Here is a 26,024-nt window from a genome sequence, read left to right as displayed (position 1 = left end):
TAGTCAATGAAGCAGAAGTAGATGTTTTTCTGGAACTCTCTAGCTTTCTCCATGATCCAGCATATGTTGGCAATTTGATCTCTAGTTCCTCTGCCTCTTCGAAATCCTGCCTGTACTTCTGGTAGTTTTCAATCCACATACTGCTGGAGTCTAGCTTGTAGGATTTTAAGCATAACTTTACTAGCATGAGAAATGAGTGCAATGGTGCGATAGTTTGAACATTCTTTGGCACTGCCTTTCTTTGGAATTGGAATGTAAATTGATCTTTTCCAATCGTGGGGCCACTGTTGAGTTTTCCAAATTTGCTGGCAAATTGAATGTAGCACTTTTACTGCATCATCTTTTAAGATTTTGAATAGCTCAGCTGGAATACTGTCACCTCCACTAGCTTTGTTGTTGCTCAGCTTTTCTAAGGCCCACTTCACTTCACATTCTAGAATGTCTGGCTCGAGGTCAGTGACCACCTCACTGTGATTATCACAGATGTTAAGCTCATTCTTGTATAGTTCTTCTGTGTAATTTTGCCACCTCTTCTTAATCTCTTCTGCCTCTGTTAGGTCCCTGCCATTTTGGTCCTTTATCATGCCCATTTTTGCATGAAACGTTCCCTTCATCTCTCCAATTTTCTTGAAAAGATCTAAGGTCCTCCCTATTCTATTGTTTTCTTCTATTTCTTTGCACTGTTCATTTAAGAAGGCATTCTTATCTCTTCTAGCTATTCTCTGGAATTCTGCATTCAATTGGGCGTATCTTTCTTTTTCTCCCTTGCCTTTCGCTTCCCTCCTTTCCTCAGCTATTTGCAAAGCTTCCTCAGACAACCATTTTGCTTTCTTGCATTTCTTTTTCTTTGGGATGGTTTTGGTTGCTACCTGTTGTACAATGTTGTGAACCTCTGTCCATAGTTCTTCAGGCACTCTGTCTATCAGATCTAATTCCTTAAATCTATTTGTCACCTCTACTGTATATTCAACAGGGATATGATTTAATTCATACCTGACTGGCCTAGTGCTTTTCCCTACTTTCTTTGGTTTAAGCCTAAACTTTGCAATGAGAAGGTCATGGTCTGAGCCACAGTCAGCTCCTGGTCTTGTTTTTACTGACTGTATAGAGCTTCTCCATCTTTGGCTACAGAGCATATAGTTAATCTGATTTCTGTGTTGACCGTCTGGTGATGTCCATATGTAGAGCCGTCTCTTGGGTTGCTGGAAAAGAGTGTTTGCTATGACCATCGTATTCTCTTGACAAAATTCTATCAGCCTGTGCCCTGCTTCATTTTGTACTCCAAGGCCAAACTTGCCTGTTATTCCAGTTATCTTTTGGCTTCCTACTTTAGCATTCCAATCCCCCATGATGATAAGGACATCATTTTTTGGTGTTAGTTCTATAAGGTGCTTGTAGGGCTTCATAGAACCGGTCAATTTCATCCTCTTCAGCACCGGTGGCTGGGGCATAGACTTGGACTACTGTGATATTGAATGGTGTTGTGATTCAGGGTCAGCCTGTGGGTTCGGCAGTTGGGTCGGACGACTCAGAGGAGGAGGGGGGTGTTGAAGACCTTGCTGAGGGGGTTGAAGATCTTGCTGATGATAGCCCTCAGGCAGGCCCCTCCCACTTGGTCACCATGGAGACCCAGCTGTGTGAGCCTGACAGTGTGGATGAAGATGACCCGCAGCTGGCCCTGTTCAAGGACGCCCAATGCAGGAGACAGTCAAGTAGGAGTAAACAGAGGAAGGCTGTGGGGCTTCTCGGAAGGAGGCAGAGAGAGGCCACGCCCTGAACTCTTTATAAGGGGAATGTGTGGGAAGGGCTGGTTTGCTGAAAGCAACCGCTCGGATAGTGTTTCAAAGCTCCTGTATCTTGGTTCGTGTCTTGTTTGTTTTTGTAGTAATAAATTTGGCAGACGTAATTCCAGCCTCTTGCCGTTTGTAAAGGGGTTGCCTTTTCTGCAGGGCCAGTAGCAGGCTGGTACAGAACAAATGGTTTGCCTTGGATTGGAACTGAGATCATTCTGTCATTTTGAGGATTGTACCCCAGTATTGCTTTTCCTACTCTTTTATTGACTATGAAGGCTACTCCATTTCTTCTGAGGGATTCTTGCCTGCAGTAGTATACCTGATGGTCATCTGAATTAAATTCACCCATTCCTGTCCATTTTAGTTCACTGATACCTAAGATGTCGATGTTCAGTCTTGTCATCTCTTGTTTGACCACGTCCAGCTTTCCTTGATTCATGGATCTTACATTCCAGGTTCCTATGGAGAAAAAATCTTTACAGCATCGGACTTTCCTTTCACCACCAGACATATCCACAGCTGAGCGTTCTTTCAGCTTTGGCCCAGTCACTTCATTCTTTCTGGCACTACTAGTACTGGCCCTCTGCTCTTCCCCAGTAGCATATTGGATGCCTTCTGACCTGAGGGGCTCATCTTCCAACGTCATATCGTATTGCCTTTTGGTACTGTCCATAGGGTTTTCATGGCAAAGATATTGGAGTGGGTTGCCATTTCCTTCTCCAGTGGATCACGTTTTGTCAGAACTCTCTGCTATGACCTTTCTGTCTTGGGTGGCCCTGCACGGCATAGCTCATAGCTTCATTGAATTACGCAAGCCCCTTCGCCATGACAAGGCAGTAATCCATGAAGGGGCAAAAAAACAACAACAATAGTGCAATGGAATTTGGTGTTCCTGCAAACAACAGCCTTTGCACAACTCGAGGCTGTTCTTGAAGAGTGTTTCAATAACACAGAAAACACTACCTTAGTACCTGTATAGTTAAGGATGACTTAAACCTATCCCATTCATGTCTAGAAATAAGAAAAAGGCAATGTCCATGAGGACAAGGGAGAAAAAAGATATAATTAGATGCATGTAGGAAAAATCCTCAGATTACCTGCTGCATTGTATTGGGTGTTAGTGCTGCTGCTGCCACTGTCTAACTACTATTTCAAATGGGTGTATCACCAAAACTACAAGGGAAAAAAAGCAAGATTGCTTTAAAGAATGAGCATTTGCTAGATGATATTATTAAGTTTATAGAATACATGGCAATCTTCTATTAACTACTAAGGTGAGGTGAATATGGCCATGAAAGAATTGCTCCTGAATTCCAAAACTGCAAAGAATCCTACTCTACATGCAGGGTGGGGAGGTCAAATTTAGCAATTAATGATCCATATATGTAACTCCCAACTGTTTTTCTGTGCATGCACACAGACCTTTGTTTTAGTTATTGATTCCTGGCAACTGCCCGGACAAGTTTTCTTGGCAAGGTTTTTCAGACGTAGCTTGCCATTGCCTCCTTTCTAGGGCTGAGTGAGAGAGTGACTGGTCCAAAATCACCCCTCTGGCTTTGTGCCTAAAGCAGAATTAGAACCCAGGACCAGAACTGAGGCCTTAACCATTGCACCAAACTGGCTGTCAACTTTTGAGATGGGAACACAAAAGCTGCAGGGAAATCTATGCATTCCCTCTACTATGCGATTTTCCAATGCATTGTCCTTCTTGTCTTGACGTTTATGCATTCGTTCATTAACCCAAGGATGTAATAGAGTAACCATCAGAGACTAGTTCCACTCTCCAATTTTTAAACAAGACAGTGCTCATATTCAATGGAAGGTCATCAGCTGATAAGAGATCAAATGCACAATGGTAAACCAGTTCTCAGAAATACATAGATATTTCCCCAATCACTAGAATATATTTGATTGTATTTAACGTTTGCCTTCCTACTTGACTTCCTCAGTTTGTATACCCATAATTATTGATATGAAGCCATATTACACAAATTACTCTAGACCTAACCCTCTATTAAACAAAGAAAATTATTAAAGATCTAATTATATTGACCATATTAAAAACTTGGTTTTAAAAAGTAGAACTTCCTTCAAGAGATTACAACTTTTGCCTTCTTCAAGCTGACCTTCTGATCCATTTTTACTACATAATGCTTTTAAAATAATCTGGCTGTTAACATATAATTTTTCTCTGTAGCTCCCTGGCAGCATTTTATATATCTGCTGAGTTGGACTTTTTCCCCCCCGTTCACATTTCTGTGCCGAAATCAAAAAGGTCTGTATTTAAAGTGAAAAATGAAAACATCACATTCCAAAACATTCACTCTTTTGCCCTGTCATTACACTCTCCTCTAGAATAAATTTGTCCATTCTTCTGTCATTTTTCCTTTCCAATTCATATTATCATCAATTTATTTCTTGACACAATCATTTCTGACTTCTGCTTGTTCCCTAATCCTTTCATAGAAGCCCATAGAAGTGCTGATTCTAATCCTAACTGACTGATTCCACACCTTTTTGCCTCATACTGAAATCATGCCAGTATTGTCAGCCTTATGACACTGTCCTCTATACCGACAACTCTCTCTGTAAGTATATCTATAGCTCAGGTGTAGCCAAAAGGGAGACCTGTCAGCCTTGCTTACAATTCACAATGTGCACAAATCACATCAGCACAGAAGAGAGAACAGTGCATCAAATGAGATCAACATCAAGTCGAAAGTAATGAGTTAAAATGTTAAAGAAGTTATTACAACAAACCAGCATGAAATTGAATCATTTTTCTTCATTAGACTGGGTTGCTATTATCCACTTTTAACATGTTTGTATTAAGTAGACTTTAAACATGTAAGCGCGCTAGGCTTCAGTGGCTGAAACCTCTTGGGGTTGTGAGTGTGTGTGTTCATACAAACTAGGGCAGCCATTACGACTTCAGTGCTTGAGCTCCAAACACAGTTTTCGTAAAGATTCCTAAATGAATCTTGTGCCAGCGTTCAATTACACAAGCTACAAATAAAAAAATGCCAAAGTGATATATTCTGTCACTCTTTGCCTGCTCTTACAGAAGAGAGCATGTATTGTGCAGAGGAAGCAAAGCACAGAAGGGGGGGGAACACACCTAAAAGACCTATATGGTTTCAATAACAACATGTTTTTAAGCTACATTCATTTTCTCGTCTATGAACAATAGATCTGATTGTATCCAGCAGAGTTACAGCAGAAGTCCTACGAGAGGCAGTGTCAACTGAATCTCACTTTACTGGAATCTAAAGGGTATGAGCCTCTAAGTTATGACACATGGCAGATGTCAGTCAGGTCATTTAAGAAACCACAGGAAGGCGCTCATATACCACTATGATAAGTTACTGCAGTACCTGAATATTACCCAAAAAAAACCCCACATCCTAGGCCAAGATTACTGGCATCAGCACAATGATTTATGTTAGATTTTCTTATGTGATCATCAGATGAACTTTCAAATAGTGTGAAAAGCAAATCCATCTCAAAATTCTGATTAGATTGCTCAGTTTGATCCATCCTTCAGCTTACTATAGGGTTTTATGCAGGCTGGGAAATAAAGTGTGTTCTTAGAATCTATTGTAAAGCTGAAAAACTGATTGGAACATAGAAAGATCTATTAAAGCAGGGCTTTTCAACCTTTTCACCCATTGTACCACTTTTAGGATATGGCAACTTCCAAGTACCACCAGTCGCCTAGCAAGGTGTCAAAAACTTGATGAGCAAAAAAAAAGAAAAGAAAAGAAAAGAAAAAAGTGATGAGGTGCAGGAAGTCCTCGACTTAAAACAATTTGCTTAGTGACTGTTCAAAGTTACAAGGCACTGAAAAAAGTGCCCCCCAAGCCACAGCCAAGCAAGACACCTGCCTGCCCGCCCAGCAGTGTTCTTCCTCCTGTCCGAGGTTTTCATTGTTGTGAGTATTTCTGTTGAGGATTGGCAGCGGGGGTGGGGTGGGGTTGTTTGGGTTTTATTCCCCCCCTCTGCTGGGTGGTTGCAGCAGGTTTTGGTCACTTCACATGACCCTGGGACACTGTGACCATCATAAATATGAATCAGTTGCCAAGCATCTGAATGTAAATCACAAGACCCTGGAGATGCTGCAACATTCCAGCTGATTGGCTCTTCTTCTGGGCTCAGCAGAAGCGCCAGGTTCAGCGCCGAGCTCCAGCTGGAGCCTGGTGCTGATCCTGGCGCTTCCACTGAGCCCTGACAGCCCCGAAGAAGCACTGATCCTGGTGCTTCCACTGAGCCTTGATAGCCCTGCAGCTCCAGCTGTCTCTTGCTCAGGCTTCTGCAGTGCTTCCACCGGTTCAGCTCATTCCCCTCCCCCGCTACCACTTTTCTAGGATGGTCGTGTACCACCTGCCAGATACCAATGTACCACAGGTGGTACCTGTACCACAGGTTGAAAAGCCCTGTATTCTTAAGGGACGCAGTGGCTCAGTGGGTTAGGACACTGAGCTTGTCGATCAGAAGATCGGCAGTTTGGCAGGTCGAATCCCGAGTGCCGCGTAACAGAGTGAGCACCTGTTACTCGTCCCAGCTTCTGCCAACCTAACAGTTCAAAAGCATGTAAAAATGCAAGTAGAAAAATAGGGACCACTACGGTGGGAAGGTAACAGCATTCCGTGCACCTTTAGTGTCTAGTCGTGCCGGCCACATGACCACAGAGATGTCCTCGGACAAGCCCTGGCTCTTTGGCTTTGAAACGGAGATGAGCATCGGCCCCTAGAGTTGGACACGACTAGCACGCATGTGCGGGGGAACCTTTACCTTTACCTTAAGCACCCTAAAAACAAATGTTCCTTAGGAAAGGAAAAGCAGAATACCTCATAATGGAAGAGGTCACAAAATACTGATACAACAAGGATGATCAGGAAATAAAAGATATATTACTATAACATTTGCATCAAAATATATCTTGTTAAACAAAGACAGTTAATTAAAAAAAATCAAATGAAATTGAATTCTTTAATCAATAATCATTGTTAAAGAACTTCTAAAATATTTGTCCTGATTTGTTTTTCTTTATATTATTGTTAATACTTGATATCTAACATTGATTAAATCTTGCTTGCTTTATTATAATATAGTAAAATAAAAATGAGCAGAAGTATGAAGTATTTTTTCATATGAAGTATGAAAAAATATTTTAGTCTACCTCCATCCCACCGTTTCTACTCCTCCATCTCTTTTTTGTTTGTCTTCTAATTTATTCCTGATTTGCCAATTTCTTCAAATCTTGATCTCAAAACCACCTGGAAACTCATTGATGGTCTCTCCAAGTGAACAACAGACAGGTTCAAATGGCTGTATTCAGTCCATGCCCTATTCAGGTTAATGGTGGTCCTTTATCATATCCTACCTAAAACAATACAAGCAAGAATAAAGGCTAAATGGTTCACCTTCTGAATATACAGGTAGTTCTCGAGTTATGACCACAATTGAGTACAGAATTTATGCTGCTAAATGAGACAGAGTTTTGTTAAATGAGTTTTGCTCCATTTTACAACCTTCCTTGCCACAGCTGTTAAGTGAATCATTACAGTGTTAAGTTAGTAACATGGTTGTTAAGTGAATCTGGCTTCCCCATTGACTTTGCTTGTCAGAAGGTCGCAAAAGGGGATCACGTGACCCTGAGACATTGCCAGTGTCATGAGTCAGTTGTCAATCATCAGAATTGCGGGGGGGGGGGGAATGATGCAACAGTTGTAAGTGTTAAAAACAGTTGTAAGTCAGGTTTTTTCAGTGCCATTGTAACTTTGAACAATCTCTAAACAAAGCATTGTAAGTCGAGGACTACCTATAGTCAAAATCATGAGTGATCCTAGATTCAGAAGCTGAACCAACTGGAAACTGATTCTTCAATTGTCCTAAACAATAAGATTTCTTTACCAACTGAATATATTTCTCTGTTCTATTTGGCTCCAGCGCTCCAACAAGATTCCGTTGGCAAGTATATATATATATATTTTTAATCCCATTTATATCCCGCCCTTCTCCGAAGACTCAGGGCGGCTTACAATTTAAAGCACAAATCAATGTGCTTAGCTTTTTTACCACCCTTGTAAAACAGATTAGGTTTCTGGCATATAATTCTGTATAGCGTGCATTTTTGTAAAATTAAGCAATACTCATCTCCCCAATTTCTCATTCCCAATCACTTCTTTTAAGCTGGGATGCATTTCGCCATAAGAACAGATCCAGACCCTCCCAATTTGATCCTATGTACTCTATGCTGTCAGGGACCAGGAGTTCACTGACATCATGTTGTGGCACTAGTTGAATTCTGTTCCCTAAACATTTTCCCTGAAGGAGGCTATAAGAAATCCTCACTTGTCCTCCTTCAAAGAGAAATATGTTTTGCCTGACCCAAAGGTGCTTTTCCAAAAGGCAACTGGACTTTCTTGGTTTTTTTCTTGAAAATGTTTCCCTTCTCATCCAAGAACTTTCTTCAGTTCTGAGCAAGAAGAAGCTTCTTGGATGAAAAGTGAAATGTCTTCAGGAGAAAAAAAAATCAAGAAAGTCCAGTTGCCTTTTGGAAAAGCACCTTTGGGATGACTGAGAATCTCCACAGACACATTTTGCCTGACACCAGCATGCTGACACCTTCTGCACTTTGTCCATAAGGTGCCTTCCCCAAATCATTCAATAATAAAATAGCAAATTTTACTAACAAACATCCAACTCAGAGAAAACCAGGGCTTTTTTTCTCATAGAACGCTCAGAACGGAGTTCCGGCACCTTTTTTGGATGGAACCTTGTAGGGTAGGCAAGGCGGGTTCTATGACATGTGTGAGTTCCGGCACCTTTTTATTTTACAAAAAAAGCACTGGAGAAAACCTATGTCTTATCCACTATCAGGCTGCAGCTGAAAACCAAGAAAAGCCCAAGAAAAGTTTTTCTAAGAGCTTATAATTCTGAAGCTTGAAACCATCAATTTCCACCCTATTTCAAACATGAGATAAGGGGATCATATTACATTTGTGTAGCTCATATTGAGTACCACTGCTTTCACAAATCAGTGTAAATAATAATTTATCATTATATTATATCATAATAATTTGCAATAATATATTTCCTTATTTCTGACCATTCAAAGGGGTGCGTACAGGGATTGTCTTCTAATATTATCCCAAAAACAATCTGATTAAATCTAATACCTAATCTTCCACATTAGCTCCCTTGGTTCAAGAGTGGTAAACTCAAGTGTTTTAAAAACATGATGTATTTTTTTTTCTTTCCTTGCATCAGCCTTTTCCACTTTAAGAACAACATTATCTTGCATGATGGTAACAGGGGACAGTTTGGCTGGCAAGTAAAACAAGGAGAATCTATTCAGTGCCTTGCAGGGTGGATCAAAATAGATCAGTTATGGATGACTGTAACTAATCATGGTTTCAGTGAACTGATGTTTGTAAATACTATATACATCTTGTGCGCTTTTGGAGGGATACGTTTTTTCTTCTTTTATAATTTTGTGTATTAATTTTTTTGTTGTTGTTTTAGTTAATTAATTTTAAAAGCTCTTCAAAATATTGCACGGAACAAACTGCAATATTAATGACTGATTAGGGTTAGTATTTCATTTACTACTCTCTCAGAAACACTGCATTTCGGGACAAAAGACCCTATGAAATAGATGGCTTTAGGAGAAAGTTTTAAACATTTCTTGTTATATTACCTTTTGTCCAGAAATTGATCATTTCCAATAAAACTGGGAAATGTGCAATAGATATAATAAATCCCACAGACATAGCCAAAAAACAAACAACCCTCATATTTCCTGAACAAATAGGCAAGGAAACGTATGAAGGATATCTGGTTAGAGAAGCTGATTTGTTCAGATAAGATACCGTAAGTTGTTAAATGTATTTCAATTATTGCATTCAATTAAATACTATTGGAGATTTTTTTCTTAAAAAAAAACCCTTGTATTGTGGTTAACTTATTATAAACATGGCTAGCACAGGACAGACTATGTATTCATTGCTAGCACAGGTCAAACTATGATATTAGCTACTTGCAGACAGGTTTATATCAGATTAGGGTAATAAAAATGATACCTATACTAGGATCCAAATTGAGTCAGTTTAATCTACCACCTCAGGAAGCAACTACTGTACTGTACTTCATGCATTGCATGTGTAGCAAAACACTTCTTGGCAATCAGCAAGGAGTAACAAGCAAGTAACAAACAAGGAAATAAGTACTTGTATGTGTGGGAACCAGTCCCAAGAGCTAACCATCATGCTTTTTGTAAGTAGCTATAGTCCGTCTTATGTCAAGCTAGTTAGCCTTGAGTTGAGTATGTGCTCAAACAGTATTAGAAAGCAGCTTCTGAGCTGAGCTGCGAGCAACACCAGACCCTTAGTTACAGCACAGTAAATGGAAATTTTGTACTGTAAAAAGCAGTGTGACACAGAATACTATAACCCATCAATTCCTCCCAAAGGATTTGTTTAAGGGCAAGAAATGTGATGGGTAGATCTTAGGGGGCTCAATTACTTAGGGACGCAATTACTTAAAACAAAGAAACTGAATTTTTAAAAAATGACAAAAATTCAAAATTATTTCTCTGCTAGAGGTCACACATAACAACCTTGCCATCCATAAATCTGAAAGTCTCCAAGGCACCATATCTTTCTGCTAGAGAAGTGACAATTAATTGGTATTTTACTTACCTCATTCACATAGATTATGCAGAAGAATTCTAATCACCATGTGCTGCACACATGTAAGGTCAAGTTGGGCCAGATTTTGACAGTGGCGTAAAATGGATGTTGCTTATCCTCCTTATTAAAGTGAGGGTGAGGGTGAGTTACTTAGGGATTTCCAAGGGTCTGTAAGGAGATTTTTTTTCCAGAACCATTTGGATTCTGTCTTACTGCAAAATTACATGCCCTAAAATCTCCCCTATGTGTCTGGATACTAAACATGTAATAAAAAACAAAATGAAAAAAACCAGTTTCAAGAGGAAAGGAGACCCTGAAGAAAGGCTATCCATTTGTAAATATAAGTTGTACTGTTCTCTTCTACCAAAACAGAATCATCTTTACTGAATCCCAAAAGATTAAAGGAGTATTCAGCCAGCACTATGATGAAACATATGCAGAAGAAATATGTTTCCCCCCCCCATAATTTCTTCTACATTAAATTAAAAATTGGGACGTGAATTCAGAAAACTAGCCAGAAAATACCAAGGGGATGCAGTGCCTTGGATTTGATTAGTAAGAAGTGCTTAGTGCATGCAGTTAGAAGTGGTCTGTCCCCTCATGGAAAAGACATGGCTGCTTTAATGAGTTAAATGTAATATGGGAATGGATTTAAAATCTCATAGGCTGCATTTCTTTTATACCCCTGCCAGTTATGGCTAAATTTATTACAGGGGGATTTGTGCTATTTTTGTATCCTATGTGCCAGAAGCAAAAGGGAAACAATTATATACAGCAGGAATAGAGATCGCTTTTTCAAACTTCTTTCATCTCTGAATAACCATGGCAGATTGAGAGTGAGCCACAGAAAATCCTGGCAAATGCCATCTGAGATGATTGTTGTGATGTCAGAATATGAATACCTTAATTATGGTTTGTTGAAAGAAGGCAATTATATACACAGTTGTAGTCCGTTCCTATCTCTCACATTTAGGTTAAACAACAAGAATTACTTGAAATGAATTCAACTAAAAACAAAGAGACTTCAGACTTTAAGCATGAAGGGGTTGTAAATTAATCAGTTCTGGTCTATGTAGTTTGGTGATTAAATATTACATATACTGTTAGATATTGCTATTTAGCTTTAGAGAAGGCACTCCAGAATGTTTCAAAGCAATTGAAATTATTATTATATCCTTTGCTATGATTCTATGTTCTATTATTATTCATGTCAGAAGCATCATTATTAAAATTTTATGCATAGATATAAGTACAGGCATAAGAGCATAGAATTTAAAATATATAGTTATAGCAGCAGCACTTAGACTTATATACTGCTTCACAATACTTTACAGCCCTCTCTAAGTGGTTTACAGAGTCAGCATATAGCCTCCAACAATCTGGGTCCTCATTTTATCAACCTCCGAAGGATGGAAGGCTGAGTCAGGATTGAACTCCTGGCAGTGGGGAGAGTTAGCCTGCAATACTGTATTCTAACCACTATGCCACCATGGCTCTTCTCTTATAAAGTGGCACAGTGGTTAGAATGCAGAATTGCAGGCTACTTCTGCCGACTGCTGGTTGCCATTCTCACTGGCTCAAGGTTGGCTTGAGGAGCCAGATTGTTCGGGGCAATATGCTGACTCTGTAAACCACTTAGTGAAGGCTGTAAAGCACTGTGAAGCGGTATATAAGTCTAAGTGCTATTGCTATTGCTATAAAAACCTAATTTAGGTGGTGCTTGCCCAGAAGCATACAACATGGATTGCATACTGTTGCGCTGTCATAAGCTCCTCAAGAATATACTGGGCAAGGCACATGGGGACAAGTGTACATGTGCATGGCAGTCTGCAAGTCTCCACATTCACAGTGAGCAGAGCTCACCAAGTATCCCCATTTATTCAAAGTATTTCTTGATCTTCCTGTGCGCAGTCTACTTAGCGATTTCCAAACTTGTCAAATGAAGTTAGCATCAAATAAAATTAAGATCATGTCTTCTGTACTGCATTTCCATTAATGCTGGCATTATTTGTGATGTTTGCTCTCAGCCTTAAATTGTTCAGTTTCAGTGCTGATTTGGTGGCAGTACTGATATTCCTTCTTTTAGGAAAAGCTAGGGACTTTATTTGCTCTACAAAAAAAACAAGCAAATTCTAGCCATTGTTTGTCAGTTATAGCCGTTATATATAACCACCCACATTACTGGTCTCCTGAATTTTGGATTAGGCTATGGCTTTAATGGTATGAGAACAAACTTACCTAACAATCCAGGGTTAGGAAATCTCCAGGAATCGTTGTATGTTGAATATTGTGGGTGACTGTACGGACTTCCAGAAAACTCACTCCCTGAAATAAAGAAAAAAGAAAATGTCTCAATGAAGATCAAGTAAAATAGCAGAGATGGTTAAAAAGTCATCTGAATTCTAACAGATGATGTAATACAGTAAATGAAAAGAAAGTCGGTTCTTGTTTGTGACATATTGTCTGCTATTACAATCTGGATGCTGCTTGTTTTGTGCTGCAGTTGCGCTTAGAATCTTTATTCGTGTTACTATATCTTTATTCTTGTTACAGTTCTTCACATTTTAAATCATTTTATTGTTGTTATGCTCCTAATAGTATTGAAATTGGAAGGCAGGATTAAATAATGAATTATTGTTTATTATGGTTGGTCACACAGTCAGCCAGATGGTCAGACTAGATTTGACATTTTTATCCACCTATCAAATCTTTCCCAAAGACATGGGAGAGGCAGATGTCGTTTGATGTGTTAAGACTATCATTGCAGAATGTAAGCTGTTCCAAGTAAAGCTGCCTTTTGCAATTGACTGATTTTGTCAATGCCAATGGTGTTCAGGTGGTGCTCCAGATGTTTTGGGATTACACCAAGGGATCTATTACTATTGGTACTACCTTTGCTTTCTTTTTTTGGTCAGTCTTTCTATTGATATTTCTATTTTGGGTTTTTCACTGTTTTCTGAGAAACAAACTCAAACAAGCTAATTATAAATGTTTCATTCTAAAGAGCTATTTAGATGGTGATTTTGAATCAAATTCAACCACATTTAGTTTCAATTGTGCTACATTGATTCTGAATTGCCTGAATTCTTTTTTTTATTATCCACATACTTTTGGGAAGGACGATACTTTTATCAACCAATTTAAAGATAATACACGTTAAAAGTTCCAAAAAGAGACATAAAAATAAAAGGATAAAATACATTGGAATAAACTAGGGATTTAGAAAATCAGGTTATAGGTTATAGGTTCTCTAATATATAACAGAATAACAGAGTTGGAAAGGATCTTAGAGGTCTTCTAGTCTGACCCTCTGCTCAAGCATTTCCTGCCCTATACCATTTCAGACAAATGGCTGCCCAATCTTTTCTTAAAAATCTCCAGTGTTGGAGCACCCACAACTATTATTGATTAGCTTTAAAAAAATCAATAGATTATTTACTGTATCACTTTAAAGGACTAAGAATCATTATTATACTGTAACTATGACTGAATATCAAGCATTATGGTCATCACAGCATAAATCATCAAATAAAATTATGAGTTGTAATAAATTATAATAAATTCAATAATTCAGTCTATATTACTAAGAACATTGCTATTCTGATACAGAAAATTTAAATATCAATTCTATGCAAAGAGAACACAAACTATAGAGGTGGTATTAGTCTAGGTTTAAATTTTAGTCTAAAATGATTTCCAGTTAGAGTATATTTAATAACGGGAGGCTTACAATTTAAAAAACAATAAACAACTTTGAGGGAATCAAACTTTTAAAAAGAAAACATATATCCTTGCCATATACAAGTTAATTCTGTATACTTTGAAGGGTAAGTATGAGTATCAGTAAGTAAAGTGAGTTGGATAACAATGTTGCAGACTATGTGGGTTCTCTTTTAAAATGTGTTCATCCCAGCATCAATCATTTTCCAGAATTGTTCAGCTTTACCATTTTGGCACCAAATGCAAAAAAGTGATTCAACCTACTCATTACATTTCCAGTTTTTTGAAGAATAAATGGTCCATTTTAACAGGCAAGACTGGAGTCATATATTAATATGCTCTGAATATAATATTCCAGGTGAACTTAATGTTCTTTCACTGAAATTCCCAGCATTGTATCTCTATTACTGCATTCAAATGTTATATATCTATTTAATCATGCAGTCTTTGTCTTGTTGGGATTCTGAGTGATATTTCACTACTAGTTCATAAACAAGGCCCAGCAAATGTTTTGAATTGCAGTCAAATCTTTTAATATTTCCACTTGTTCCTGCAATTATTTTAATACTATGCTACATATTTGAAGATACTGGAAGAAATTAGCTAAACTGGACCATTAAGAATTTTAGAGTTTCAAAAGATTTTATTTTATTAATCATTAAATTATGCAATCTGAACAGTTAGCTTTCCGCTGAGCAAATTTATTGCTACCTTCCTTTTCATAAAAATAAATATTTAATAGCAACATAAAAGGGTAGGGATCTGGACAGATTCTTTTCTTGTATTTATCCAGGTGTTCAATATCTACAGTAAGTGCAGCTCAAAATTACTTGTTGTTGAATAATCTCTTATAAATTATTTGGTTCCATTGTGTTAACCCAGACATATTTATGCAGACTGTTTAGAAGTCCTGCCCCTTTTATGGATGTAACCAGGCTGTAAGGAGATATAATCCACTCCAAATTTTCTGAATTCATCTTTTGATCCACACTCCATTCTCAAGTGACCACTTTGATTATCCTAGCCAATGGGAAAGTAAAATTATAGTCTTCTTGGTCTTAGTCTCAATTTTGGTGATTTCAAGGTATTTCACAATTCAATGTATGTTAGTTGAGGGATTCCAAAGACAGATATGTGGCAACTGATACTGCAGATACAAAACCCCTTGCTTCTCCCTGAATCGTTTTTTTTTAAAAGTCATCTTAATATCAGCATAATTAGTTTGTTGATTAGAGGGAAAATAATGATGATGATGATGATGATGATGATGATGATGATGATAATGATGATGATGATGATGATGATGATGATGGAAGGGACCTTTGAGGTCATCTAGTCCAAACCTTCTGTTCAGGCAGGAAACCCTATACCATTTCAGACAAAATATTTTTAAATCTACTAATAAAAAGAGCTTTATAGCTACATCTCTACTTTGACATCTACCAGCAGAAAAGATTTGGGAAGTCGAAGCTTATTTACCTACAGTATACCTTCCTCCTCTGTGAATTACTTAGGTATCGTCTATTCTTTTCAGCAAAACAGAAAGGTGTTTGTCTGTTTGTTTTGCGCCATAGTTCTTTGGGGAAAGAACTTTAAGGATTAAACTTCAGTGTTGTTTAATAAAGGTTCCTGGAACAAGGTGGCATACAGTTCCTATTGTTTTGGTGTGTGCCACACTCTGTATGAGGGGAAATTGTTAGATGGTCTTCCCTCTATCTGACTACTTTTCTGTTTGTTAGAAAAGACACTAAAAATATTTTGACCCTGTTTAGGTAACATAAAGGTAAAGGTAAAGGTTCCCCCGCACATGTGTGCTAGTCGTTTCCGACTCTAGGGGCCGGTGCTCATCTCCGTTTCAAAGCCGAAGAGCCAGCACTTGTCCGAGGACGTCTCCGTGGTCATGTGGCTGGCATGACTAGACGCCAAAGGTGCACGGAACGCTGTTACCTTCCCACCGGAGTGGTCCCTATTTTTCTACTTGCATTTTTACGTGCTTTCGAACTGCTAGGTTGGCAGAAGCTGGGACGAGTAACAGGCGCTCACTCTGTTACGCGGCACTCGGGATTCGACCCGCCAAACTGCCGACCTTCCGATCAACAAGCTCAGCGTCCTAACCCACTGAGCCACCGCGTCCCTTTAGGTAACATACCTCTATGAAAATAAATCTTGTAAAGAGAAGAATAGTGAAGTGGCTGGAACAGACCACTCAAGACAGCCGGTAACGTTAACAGATTTATTAGAACAGAGCGAACAATAACAGGAGCCTTTCGGCTTTTTATAGTCTGGCGCCGGTCGTCTGGTCCAATCGCCGGCCAGTCTTTTTCCCGCTTTGCTTCTGCTCCAATCAGCTCCGCGGAATGCCTGACAGTTCGGTTCCTCGTGCTGGCGGCATGTGTTGCTTTGACAGCTGAAAGTTGTCAACTAGTGCGCCTGCGTAAGTCGGGAGTTTTGACAGCTGTCAAAACTCCCACGTGTTCGGCTGTCAAACACTTTACCTCATGTTCGGCTGTCAAACGTTTTCCCTTATGTTGCGAACCGATTGCGTTAACCCATTAAATGAACTATATACATATAATACACCCCTTACCCTTCCCCTGGATCGTTTCCACCCCCGTGTGTTTGCTTGTTGCTCCCTGCCCATTCATAGTCCTGTAAGTGACCCGGTGGTTTCCTCGATCTGCTGGACCGTCGTGGGGCAGCCTCGTTTCCGAGTTCTCCTTCTTCCCGCAGTTGTTGTGGCTGGGCCTCCTCGGTTGGCGGAATACTTGGTATGAAGGGGGGCAAAGGGGGTTGTTGGGATGGTGGGGGTGTGTTTTGCGGCTTGCGGATTCGTAGTTGGTCTACATGTCGCCGTAGTTGGCCATGTGTGTCTGAATGAATTAAGTATGAGATGGGTCCGGTTTGCTTTATTATGACCCCTTGAATCTATTTTTGGTTGCTTGTGTAATTTCGTGCCCAGATGCTTTGGCCTGGGGTGAAGGTTCGTGGTGCGGATGTTGGAAGTTCTTGGTCATTAGCAGTTCTATCAGGATGCAGTCTGTCAAGTCTCGTTATTAGCCTCCGTCCCCATCGTAGCTCAGCTGGCGACTTCCCCGTGGTGGTGCCGGGTGTGGTGTGTTGGGCAAGGAGGAATTGGCTGAGGTGTTGGTGCCAGTTCCCTTTTATGAATTTATTAAGTGCCTCTTTAGTTGACTGCACCATAATTTCTGCCATGCCATTAGTCGACGGGTGGAAGGGCGCTGACGTCACCAGTCTAATACAGTTCCTCGAAGCGAACATCTGAAATTCACGAGAGGTGAATTGTGGGCCGTTATCTGAGACTATGACGTCTGGAAGGCCATGGGTTGCGAAAACTTTTCTAAGTGCTTGAATGGTGGAGTAAGTTGTTATTTTATTTAGGGGTATCACCTCGAGCCATTTGGAAAAACTATCTACAATTATTAAGAAATTCTGCCCACGAATTGGTCCCGCAAAATCTAGGTGGATACGGGACCATGGGTTTTTTGTTGTTTCCCATTTATGGACTGGGGCATGGGGTGGTTCGCTTCTCATTACTTGACACGTATAGCATCCTCCCACGTGTTGTTCTATGTCCTTATCGATTCCTGGCCACCATACATAACTTCTAGCAAGTAGCTTCATTTTCACCATTCCCGGGTGCCCTTCGTGCAGGGTTTTTAACGTTTGCTCTATGTTTGTGTGTGGTATCACCACTCTATTTCCCCATAGTAGGCAGCCTAAATGGGAGGTTAGTTCTAGTTGTTTTGAAAAAAAGGGGCGGAACGTTTCCTCTGGGCATTTGTATGGCCATCCTATTGTGACCCATTGCAGGACCCTGCTGAGTATTTTATCCTTTGCGGAGTTGTCAGCAATGATTTTTGCTGTCAGGGGGAATTCTGGTAATTCGTTGATAGCCAATACGTTGCCGGCGGGGGCTGGATCTGGGTCGTGGCGTTGTATAGGGAGCCTGCTTAGACAGTCTGCATGTCCTAGTTCCCTGCCTGGCTTGTATACTAATTTGTAGGAGTATGCTGATAAAAAGGTTGACCAGCGCAGGATTCTCGGGGATAATATTTGTGGGGTTGTTTTGTCCCAGGTAAAAATGCCTAATAGGGGTTTGTGATCAGTGAATATAGTGAAGGGTCTGCCATACAGATAGTCATGGAATTTTTTAACTCCGGCGACGATGGCTAAAGCTTCCCTATCAATTTGAGCGTAATTTCTTTCTGTTTTAGTTAGGGTCCGGGAATAAAATGCGATGGGTCTTTGAGTGTCGTCCTGGTCCAGGTGGCTCAAGACGGCTCCTATTCCGTATGGGGACGCATCGCACGCGATGCAGATAGGGGCGTCCTCTTGGAATAGGGTGATGGTGGAGCTTTTACAAATAATGGTCTTTAGTGACTGAAAACTATTCTCGTGCACTCTTGCCCAGGTCCAGGGGCTTCCCTTGTCTAATAACCTATGCAGAGGCTCTGCAATAGTAGCTTTGTGGGGGAGGAAGGCGTGATAAAAATTTAATAGTCCTAAAAACGCCTGTAGTTCCTGTTTGTTTTTGGGGCTGGGGGCTGCTTGAATGGCTTTCAGTTTGTCGTTTGTGGGGTGGATGCCCTGGGCGTCAATTTTGTACCCAAGGAATTCCGTAGAGGGAACTCCTATAGAGCACTTTTCTCTTTTTAGTTTAAATCCGGCAGTTCTGAATCGCTCTAGAACAGCTGACAGCCTGTCAGCTAGAATGGCTTCTGTTTCTCCGGCGATGAGTACATCGTCAAAGTAAGGGGAGACCCCGGGAATTCCTTTCAATGTTTTTTCCATAATGCTTTGGAATATGCCAGGGGCGGTCGAGATACCAAATTGCAGTCTTGTCACTTTAAATGCTCCGCGGTGCGTGACAATTGTCTGGGCGACCGCGGTGTCATCGGTCACAGGCAACTGCAAATACGCCTGCGTGAGGTCTAATTTCGCAAAAATGGCGCCGGAGCGAATAGAAGCTAGGACGTCCCGTACTGCTGGAATGGGGTAAGAGTGGGCATTGAGCGCTAAGTTTAGGGTCCCCTTATAGTCTGCGCATATTCTAATTTGACCATTAGGTTTTACTGGTGTTACGATGGGGGTTTCCCAACTGCCCCCATCAGTAGGTTCTAGCACTCCCAGCTTGACAAGGCGTTCCAGTTCGTCCTCAATTTTTTGTTTGAGGGCGAAAGGAACCCTCCTGGCCCTAATTTTGATAGGTTGTATGGCGGGGTTTAAGTTAAGAGCAATGGGAGGGCCTGTATATTTGCCTAAGGAACCGTCGAAAATGTCTGCGTATTTTCTGCAGACGGCCTCGAGGTTTGACGTTTGTACTGCATTGACGCCGGTAATGGCAATTCCTAAGGGGCTGAACCAGTTTAACCCTATTAGATTAGTGCGATCCCCTTGGGTGACTATTACTTCTAGAGGTCCCTTGAACTTTTTGTACTCTACCCAGACCCTAGCCTTGCCCTTGAGTTGGATCGGTGTTTTCTGGTAGTCTGCTAACTGAACCTGTGGGTTTTCTAACGGTATTGTTTTTTTACTGCACCTGCAGATTTCCCTAAACGTTTTTAACGAAATTAGGGTTACCGCTGAACCTGAGTCCACCTCCATGTCACAAAAAACTCCCTGTAGCTTAGTTTTAATTTTTACCTTAGGGCTCAAGTTGTGAACCTCACCTACTGTTTCCACTAATACCTCTGGGGGCTTTCCCTTACTGGCTCGGTGGGTGATCGTACCTGGGGGAATCGCCTCCACTTCATGCAGGTTGTCACGGGGACGGCCTCTGCAGACGGGTTTAATGTGGCCGGTCTTGCCACAATTATGGCATTTAGCGCTCCGGAACCGGCAATTTGCCCGGGCATGGTTGCCCCCACAGCTGGCGCAGGGGTTTCGTTGTTCTCTTAGAGCTGAGGTGAAGTTTCTTGGGTTGGGACGCTCGTTGTTGTCACTTCGTCTATATTGCCTTCTCTCCATTCGTCGTTGTATCGCGTCGGTGTCTGTCAGGTCTATGGACTCTTCGTCGCTGAAAGATGCTTCGTCCTGATGGACGCTGCCTTGAGGTTCTATTGCTGTCCGGTTGAGGGTCTTCTTGTGGTTATCTTCATACGCCAAGATCTCTCGGGAGACCTGGGCGAGTGTCATCTCCGGCTTTGACGTGATTTTTTTCTTGAGGCGTTCGTCTCTCAGGCTGATGACCACTTGGTCCCGGATCCGGTCTTCTAAGTCTGGGAAGTTGCAGCTCCGTGCAGCGTGCCGGACTCCCGCGATGAAGTCGTTTGCGGCTTCATCCGGCCGCTGCCTTCGCTGGGCGAACTGTACCCGCCAGTACAGTTCTGAGCGGGCCGGCATGTAGTGCTTGCTGAGCCGGTCGACGAGTTCGGAATATGGAACCTCTCTGATCGGCACGGGGCTGAATAGCCCGACAGCAGCATCGTAGACGGGTGGACCGCTGATGTATAGAAGTGCTGCTGCTTTGGCTCTGTCATCTGTAATCTTGCTGACGAGGAGGAACCCCTCGACCTGCCCCAGATGCGACTCCCATCGCTCGGGGTGGTGAGTGTCGAATTCCCTCACTCGTCCGAAATTTGCCATGCTGTCTGGGCTCGGTGGTCCGCTTCGCTGTGGAAGTTAAAACTTCCAGTGACTAGCTCTGCCGGCCGAGGACTCTTCCTGGCCGTGACTTCAGCTCTGGAAGCGGATCCCACCTTCGTCGCCAGTGAAGTGGCTGGAACAGACCACTCAAGACAGCCGGTAACGTTAACAGATTTATTAGAACAGAGCGAACAATAACAGGAGCCTTTCGGCTTTTTATAGTCTGGCGCCGGTCGTCTGGTCCAATCGCCGGCCAGTCTTTTTCCCGCTTTGCTTCTGCTCCAATCAGCTCCGCGGAATGCCTGACAGTTCGGTTCCTCGTGCTGGCGGCATGTGTTGCTTTGACAGCTGAAAGCTGTCAACTAGTGCGCCTGCGTAAGTCGGGAGTTTTGACAGCTGTCAAAACTCCCACGTGTTCGGCTGTCAAACACTTTACCTCATGTTCGGCTGTCAAACGTTTTCCCTTATGTTGCGAACCGATTGCGTTAACCCATTAAATGAACTATATACATATAATACAAATACCTTGCACAAACTTAAAACGTGATGCCTGTGATGTTTAAATCTATTAAAGCATCTACATTATGAGAGTCCTATCTTCAGTTTACATGTCTATTTTAGTGTGGTATCACACAACTGGACTTCTGGGAGAGAGAAAAAAATCAAGACAGATGCCATATAGAGGCCTGGTTGCCATATTTTTACTATTTCTTGTCTGCTTTCTGTGGTGTTTGACAGTGAATCAATGTTACTCCCCCACTGTGGAAACTAAAGTAATGAAGTTCATGTAGGCTAGCTTTCAGATAAACATTTCCCTGTCCCCTCCTGAAAATTTAATTGGTACAGACCCACCAGGAGACTGGATCATTTTGTGAAGAGAATGTGAGCCTTTTCACACTTTATCTTGTGGCATGATTTCTACTGAACATGAAGATTATGTAGGCTCTTAATAAACTGACTGATTTTAACTACTCTACAATATCAGCTACCCCTGGAGGTAGTAGTGAGAGGGAAATTAGAAATCAAGTGTTTAAATTGACCTGCCTTCTTTATGAGTTACTTCACACATAGAAAGCAACCATCATAATCTTTATCTTTTTCACTGCTAAAATTGCACTGTCAATAAATATAATGAGAAAAAATAGGCCTTTTAATCAATTCTTACTTTCCTTTAAATGGAAAATAACACCTGGATGAAAGATCTCGGAGTATAACCTTAAACAGAATTATATTAAGCTTTTTGTTTTATTTACTTTTTATTTTTATTTTATGCATGGTTCGCTTCACACCAATATTCATCTGAATCTTCTTTGTTATAGGTGAGCTTGTCAACCCAAAACAAACTCTCTGCTTTTGATTTTGTTTTAGTTTAAGAATAGATGCATTTAACAGATTCAATATGTATAATTACCAACAGTTTATGATTAATATTATTTCAATTATTTGGGGATTTTTAATAAGAGTTCCAATAATACCATACAGTACAGATGTTATACTACTGAAACATCATACACAAATTCAGTAAGACCTATCTCCACCAATTTACTACATCTTGGAGCATCTGTATTTGTTGACCAGGTCTTCTCAACCAGTATATACATTGTCCAGAAGTCACTGAAACACTAACATTAAATCCAAATTAATGTAACAAAATGTCTGTAAATATCTAAATGCTCTTCTTGGAAAAAGTAGGATCTTGTTTATATCATGTTGTAAACCAGATTTTTCCAGTGATTAGCAGGGTATAAGATACTAAAGACTGAGAATCATAGGTTAGACAGTATACATACACCTATTTTGCTACCGTACCCTCTTCATATGTGGTTAGATTGGATATCACATATTCATATTATTAACAGATATTGAACATATACATGTTGACGCAACCAAACCTTTGTATCCAAAATCCAGTGGATTGATGGGGAAATCATGGCTTTACTACAGATAATCCAATAGTACAGGCATGCTATGGGTCCCAATGATTAAAAACAGTCATCTTCTAGTGGGACCCAGAAAGAAAGGACCCTTTTCTCTTGCAACACCTGCCCCTAGTTACAACATGCCCCAATCCTGTCAACTTTTAAGAAAGCTATAAAGACCTGGTTGTGTGCTTCCTGGCATGGAGATCAGAAAGTTAGTAGTTTCAGCCATGTGATATTATGGGTATTAACTTTTCTTTTGTGTATTGCTTGTGGTGCCCATGTAAATATAGATGTTATAGATCTGGAGGTTTTTTTCTTGTTTATTGTTGCTGATTTGATTTTTGTTGTTTTTATGAGTTGTTGGTCACCCAGGTACTGAATTCCCAATGTTAATATTAACTGAATCCATAAATATTGGGAATTCTGTCCTATTTTCATCTATGCTCTGTGCCCATCCATGGACTCAGGAAGAGGATCCTGGAAAAATTGCTCTATAATCATATAGTCTAGAAGAAGAAATTTCCTAAACTTCACTTCCCTTGCTCAAGTAAATCTTCCTCCATGCTGTTGCAGCCAGCTGTGCTATTTCCCTAACTCTATGTTGTGCTACTTCCTTGCCTCTATGGAGAAAGATGTTCTGTTTCCAAGAATAATCAGCATTCCTGCACAAGTATCAGGAGAGAGAGAGAGAGAGAGAGAGAGAGAGAGAGAGAGAGAGAGAGAGAGAGAGAATGAGAATGTGAATCCAAGATTTCCAGGCCTCTCTGGGGGATGCTCTATTGCCTGACAGGCTGAGGCTTCCAATTCTCTGTTTTTTATGCCTCAGTGGTCAGGGTGTCAGGCTCCTGCAGTACAGACTAGCCAGGACCTAGAGGAGTCACTGAATACCATCAGTTTGGTGACAGTAGTGCTCGCTTCATCCCACATACTCTGCATATCCATCAGCCACGCAAAAGGGTGGGAGGAAGAAAAAAAGGGAAAAGAAAAACCAGCAAGCAACGGAGCGGGTGGGAAGAGAGTAAACGGAGAGCTACCAGCCCTACCATTAACATCCCGGGCCTTCGACAGATAAATGGAGCAGGAGTGCTGAGAAAGTAAGCGAGATGAATGAACACTGCATGAGTGCCTCTTGATTTCCACCAGCTACTTCTGCACCCATCAGATAGACTTCTTGACAGGCCTGTTTAATGATCAGGCCAGTCCAGAGCAATACTATGCATCAGCTACCCAGGGGGAATTGTGTGCTTTTGTCTGGGAGAAGAAGGCGGGAGGCAAATGATTAGGAAGATGAAATATTTCATAAAATGATAGTTCGATACATTGTTTTTTAATGATTACATGGCAAAGCCCTTAATTAAGACTGCTGCTTTTTACAAATGATCCCATCACCTAATTGCATTGCAGAAAAATGCTTCTTCAGCCAACAAGACACTAAGAAGCCGGACAATGATTTCAGTGGTTGATGCTAGATGTTATCTAGAAAAAGGAAAACAAAAAAAACACCCTATTATTTGATAATAAGAAATGTTTATTCCAATCTATGGAGGATTGGATAGCACAGCTTTGTGTATACATATTTAGCTAGTAGCAGGGCTGGTTGGCTGATGGTATGTTGATACATACTTTTCTCTATTTCTTAGAATTTAAAGGAACCATTACAATTAGAATATGCATGTATGTGGGTCAACCAAAAAAAGCAAAACACTGCAGAACCTTGAACGTTGGCTCCTTTGTTGGTTGCATTTTGATTGGCATGGCCCAAAGTTTTGCATCGTGTATTTGATAAATGTCTTTGGAGCTGAATAATGCGAACTTTGAATATTTGCTATACGAACCTATAGGTGGAACAAGATGAAAGCTGTTCTGAAACTGAATACTTTTCAATAGATATAATCTACTAGGTAGTGAGATATCCATGCACAGAGATACACATCCTGCTAATATGATAAATTATTGCTATTTTTATGGATGAAATTTCATTCATGGCTGCTGATAATGGGTTCTAAGCATATCACTGAGGTAGGAGACACCTCTACCATATAGTGCAAAATATGTACTAAGCAAAGGCTTTGGAATATATGTATTTATAAACTGAAATTATTTTTTAAAAAAAAAAGGTTTTCCAATTTTTTTTTCAAAAAATTAAGACAAAAAAATTAAGAAATTAAAATCAGGAGCTGAAGAGCAGTTCTCTATGAAAAGAACACCAGTGAAGATTGCAATTGCTGCATTTAGTATCAGCTTCCATTACCCAAATTTTTTTTATTTTACCTTGATTGTACCATGCAATCATCACAGAACCCAGTCCTTTCAGTTTAGAAAAGACTGGAGTTATTACAGTAACTAAACGTGAAAAAAGGAACTCCCGGTTATAAAGGAGGGAAAAGGAACTCAAAGAACAAAACTGGATCTAGAAAAAGCTAAACTCTAACCTTTTTTTTTCCCATCACCCTGTTCACGTAACTACCCCAGATTTGGTGTTATTCACCTACAATAAATAAAATATTAACTGGACCAGATTTCACTTTCTTAGCCTCATTTATATATTTACAGAATTTCTACACTACTTCAAGTGAAAGATCCTACATTAGTTTTATTAGAGATGGGTCGCGGTGGCTCAGTGGGTTAGGACGCTGAGCTTGTCGATCAGAAGGTCGGCAGTTTGGCGGGTCGAATCCCAAGTGCCGCGTAACAGAGTGAGCGCCTGTTACTCGTCCCAGCTTCTGCCAACCTAGCAGTTCAAAAGCACGTAAAAATGCAAGTAGAAAAATAGGGACCACTACGGTGGGAAGGTAACAGCGTACCTTTGGCGTCTAGTCATGCCGGCCACATGACCACAGAGACATCCTCAGACAAGCGCTGGCTCTTCGGCTTTGAAATGGAGATGAGCACCGGCCCCTAGAGTCGGAAACAACTAGCACGCATGTGCACCTTTACCTTTACCTTTACCACCATAAGGAATGGCCAAAATCTATTTTTCCTTATCAATGCTTTCATGAATAAGGGGACAATACATAAATTATTTTAATTTGGGGAGGGGTATTATAAGTAATCTAAATTTAGGACCTTTGGTTAACATCTCACAGTAGTTGGAGAGGTTAGTTTGTTCCAGCATCCTCTGATATTTGTTGTTCACAAATTATTTAAATGTTATTTTTGGAACTCAAAACAGATAATATTTATTTATTTATTTGGATTTTCAGTTTCTTTTGATCGCTTCGAATATTGCTCAAGGCAGTTCTACCAGTTTCCTCCCATTCCTATGGCAGTTTTTTTTTATAAAGGATGTG

The 26,024-nt window shown here is 40.6% G+C and overlaps 1 protein-coding gene across 2 annotated transcripts in view; it reads right to left on the bottom strand.

Annotated features, from left to right (window-relative positions):
* Window positions 1–26,024, bottom strand: part of PAX5 (paired box 5) — a 266,941-nt gene that overhangs the window by 5,696 nt on the left and 235,221 nt on the right. For both annotated transcript variants that reach the window (XM_083353752.1, XM_083353753.1), the window contains exon 9: window positions 12,725–12,811. In XM_083353752.1, the coding sequence (XP_083209878.1) occupies window positions 12,725–12,811 (87 nt within the window). The remainder of the gene's footprint in view (window positions 1–12,724; window positions 12,812–26,024) is intronic.

The sequence above is a fragment of the Vipera ursinii genome, assembly GCF_947247035.1.
Source record: "Vipera ursinii genome assembly, chromosome: 2".
Lineage (NCBI taxonomy): Eukaryota > Metazoa > Chordata > Lepidosauria > Squamata > Viperidae > Vipera > Vipera ursinii.
The sequence above is the reverse complement of the archived record's forward strand: the minus strand, read 5'-3'. Positions and strand labels throughout refer to the sequence as shown.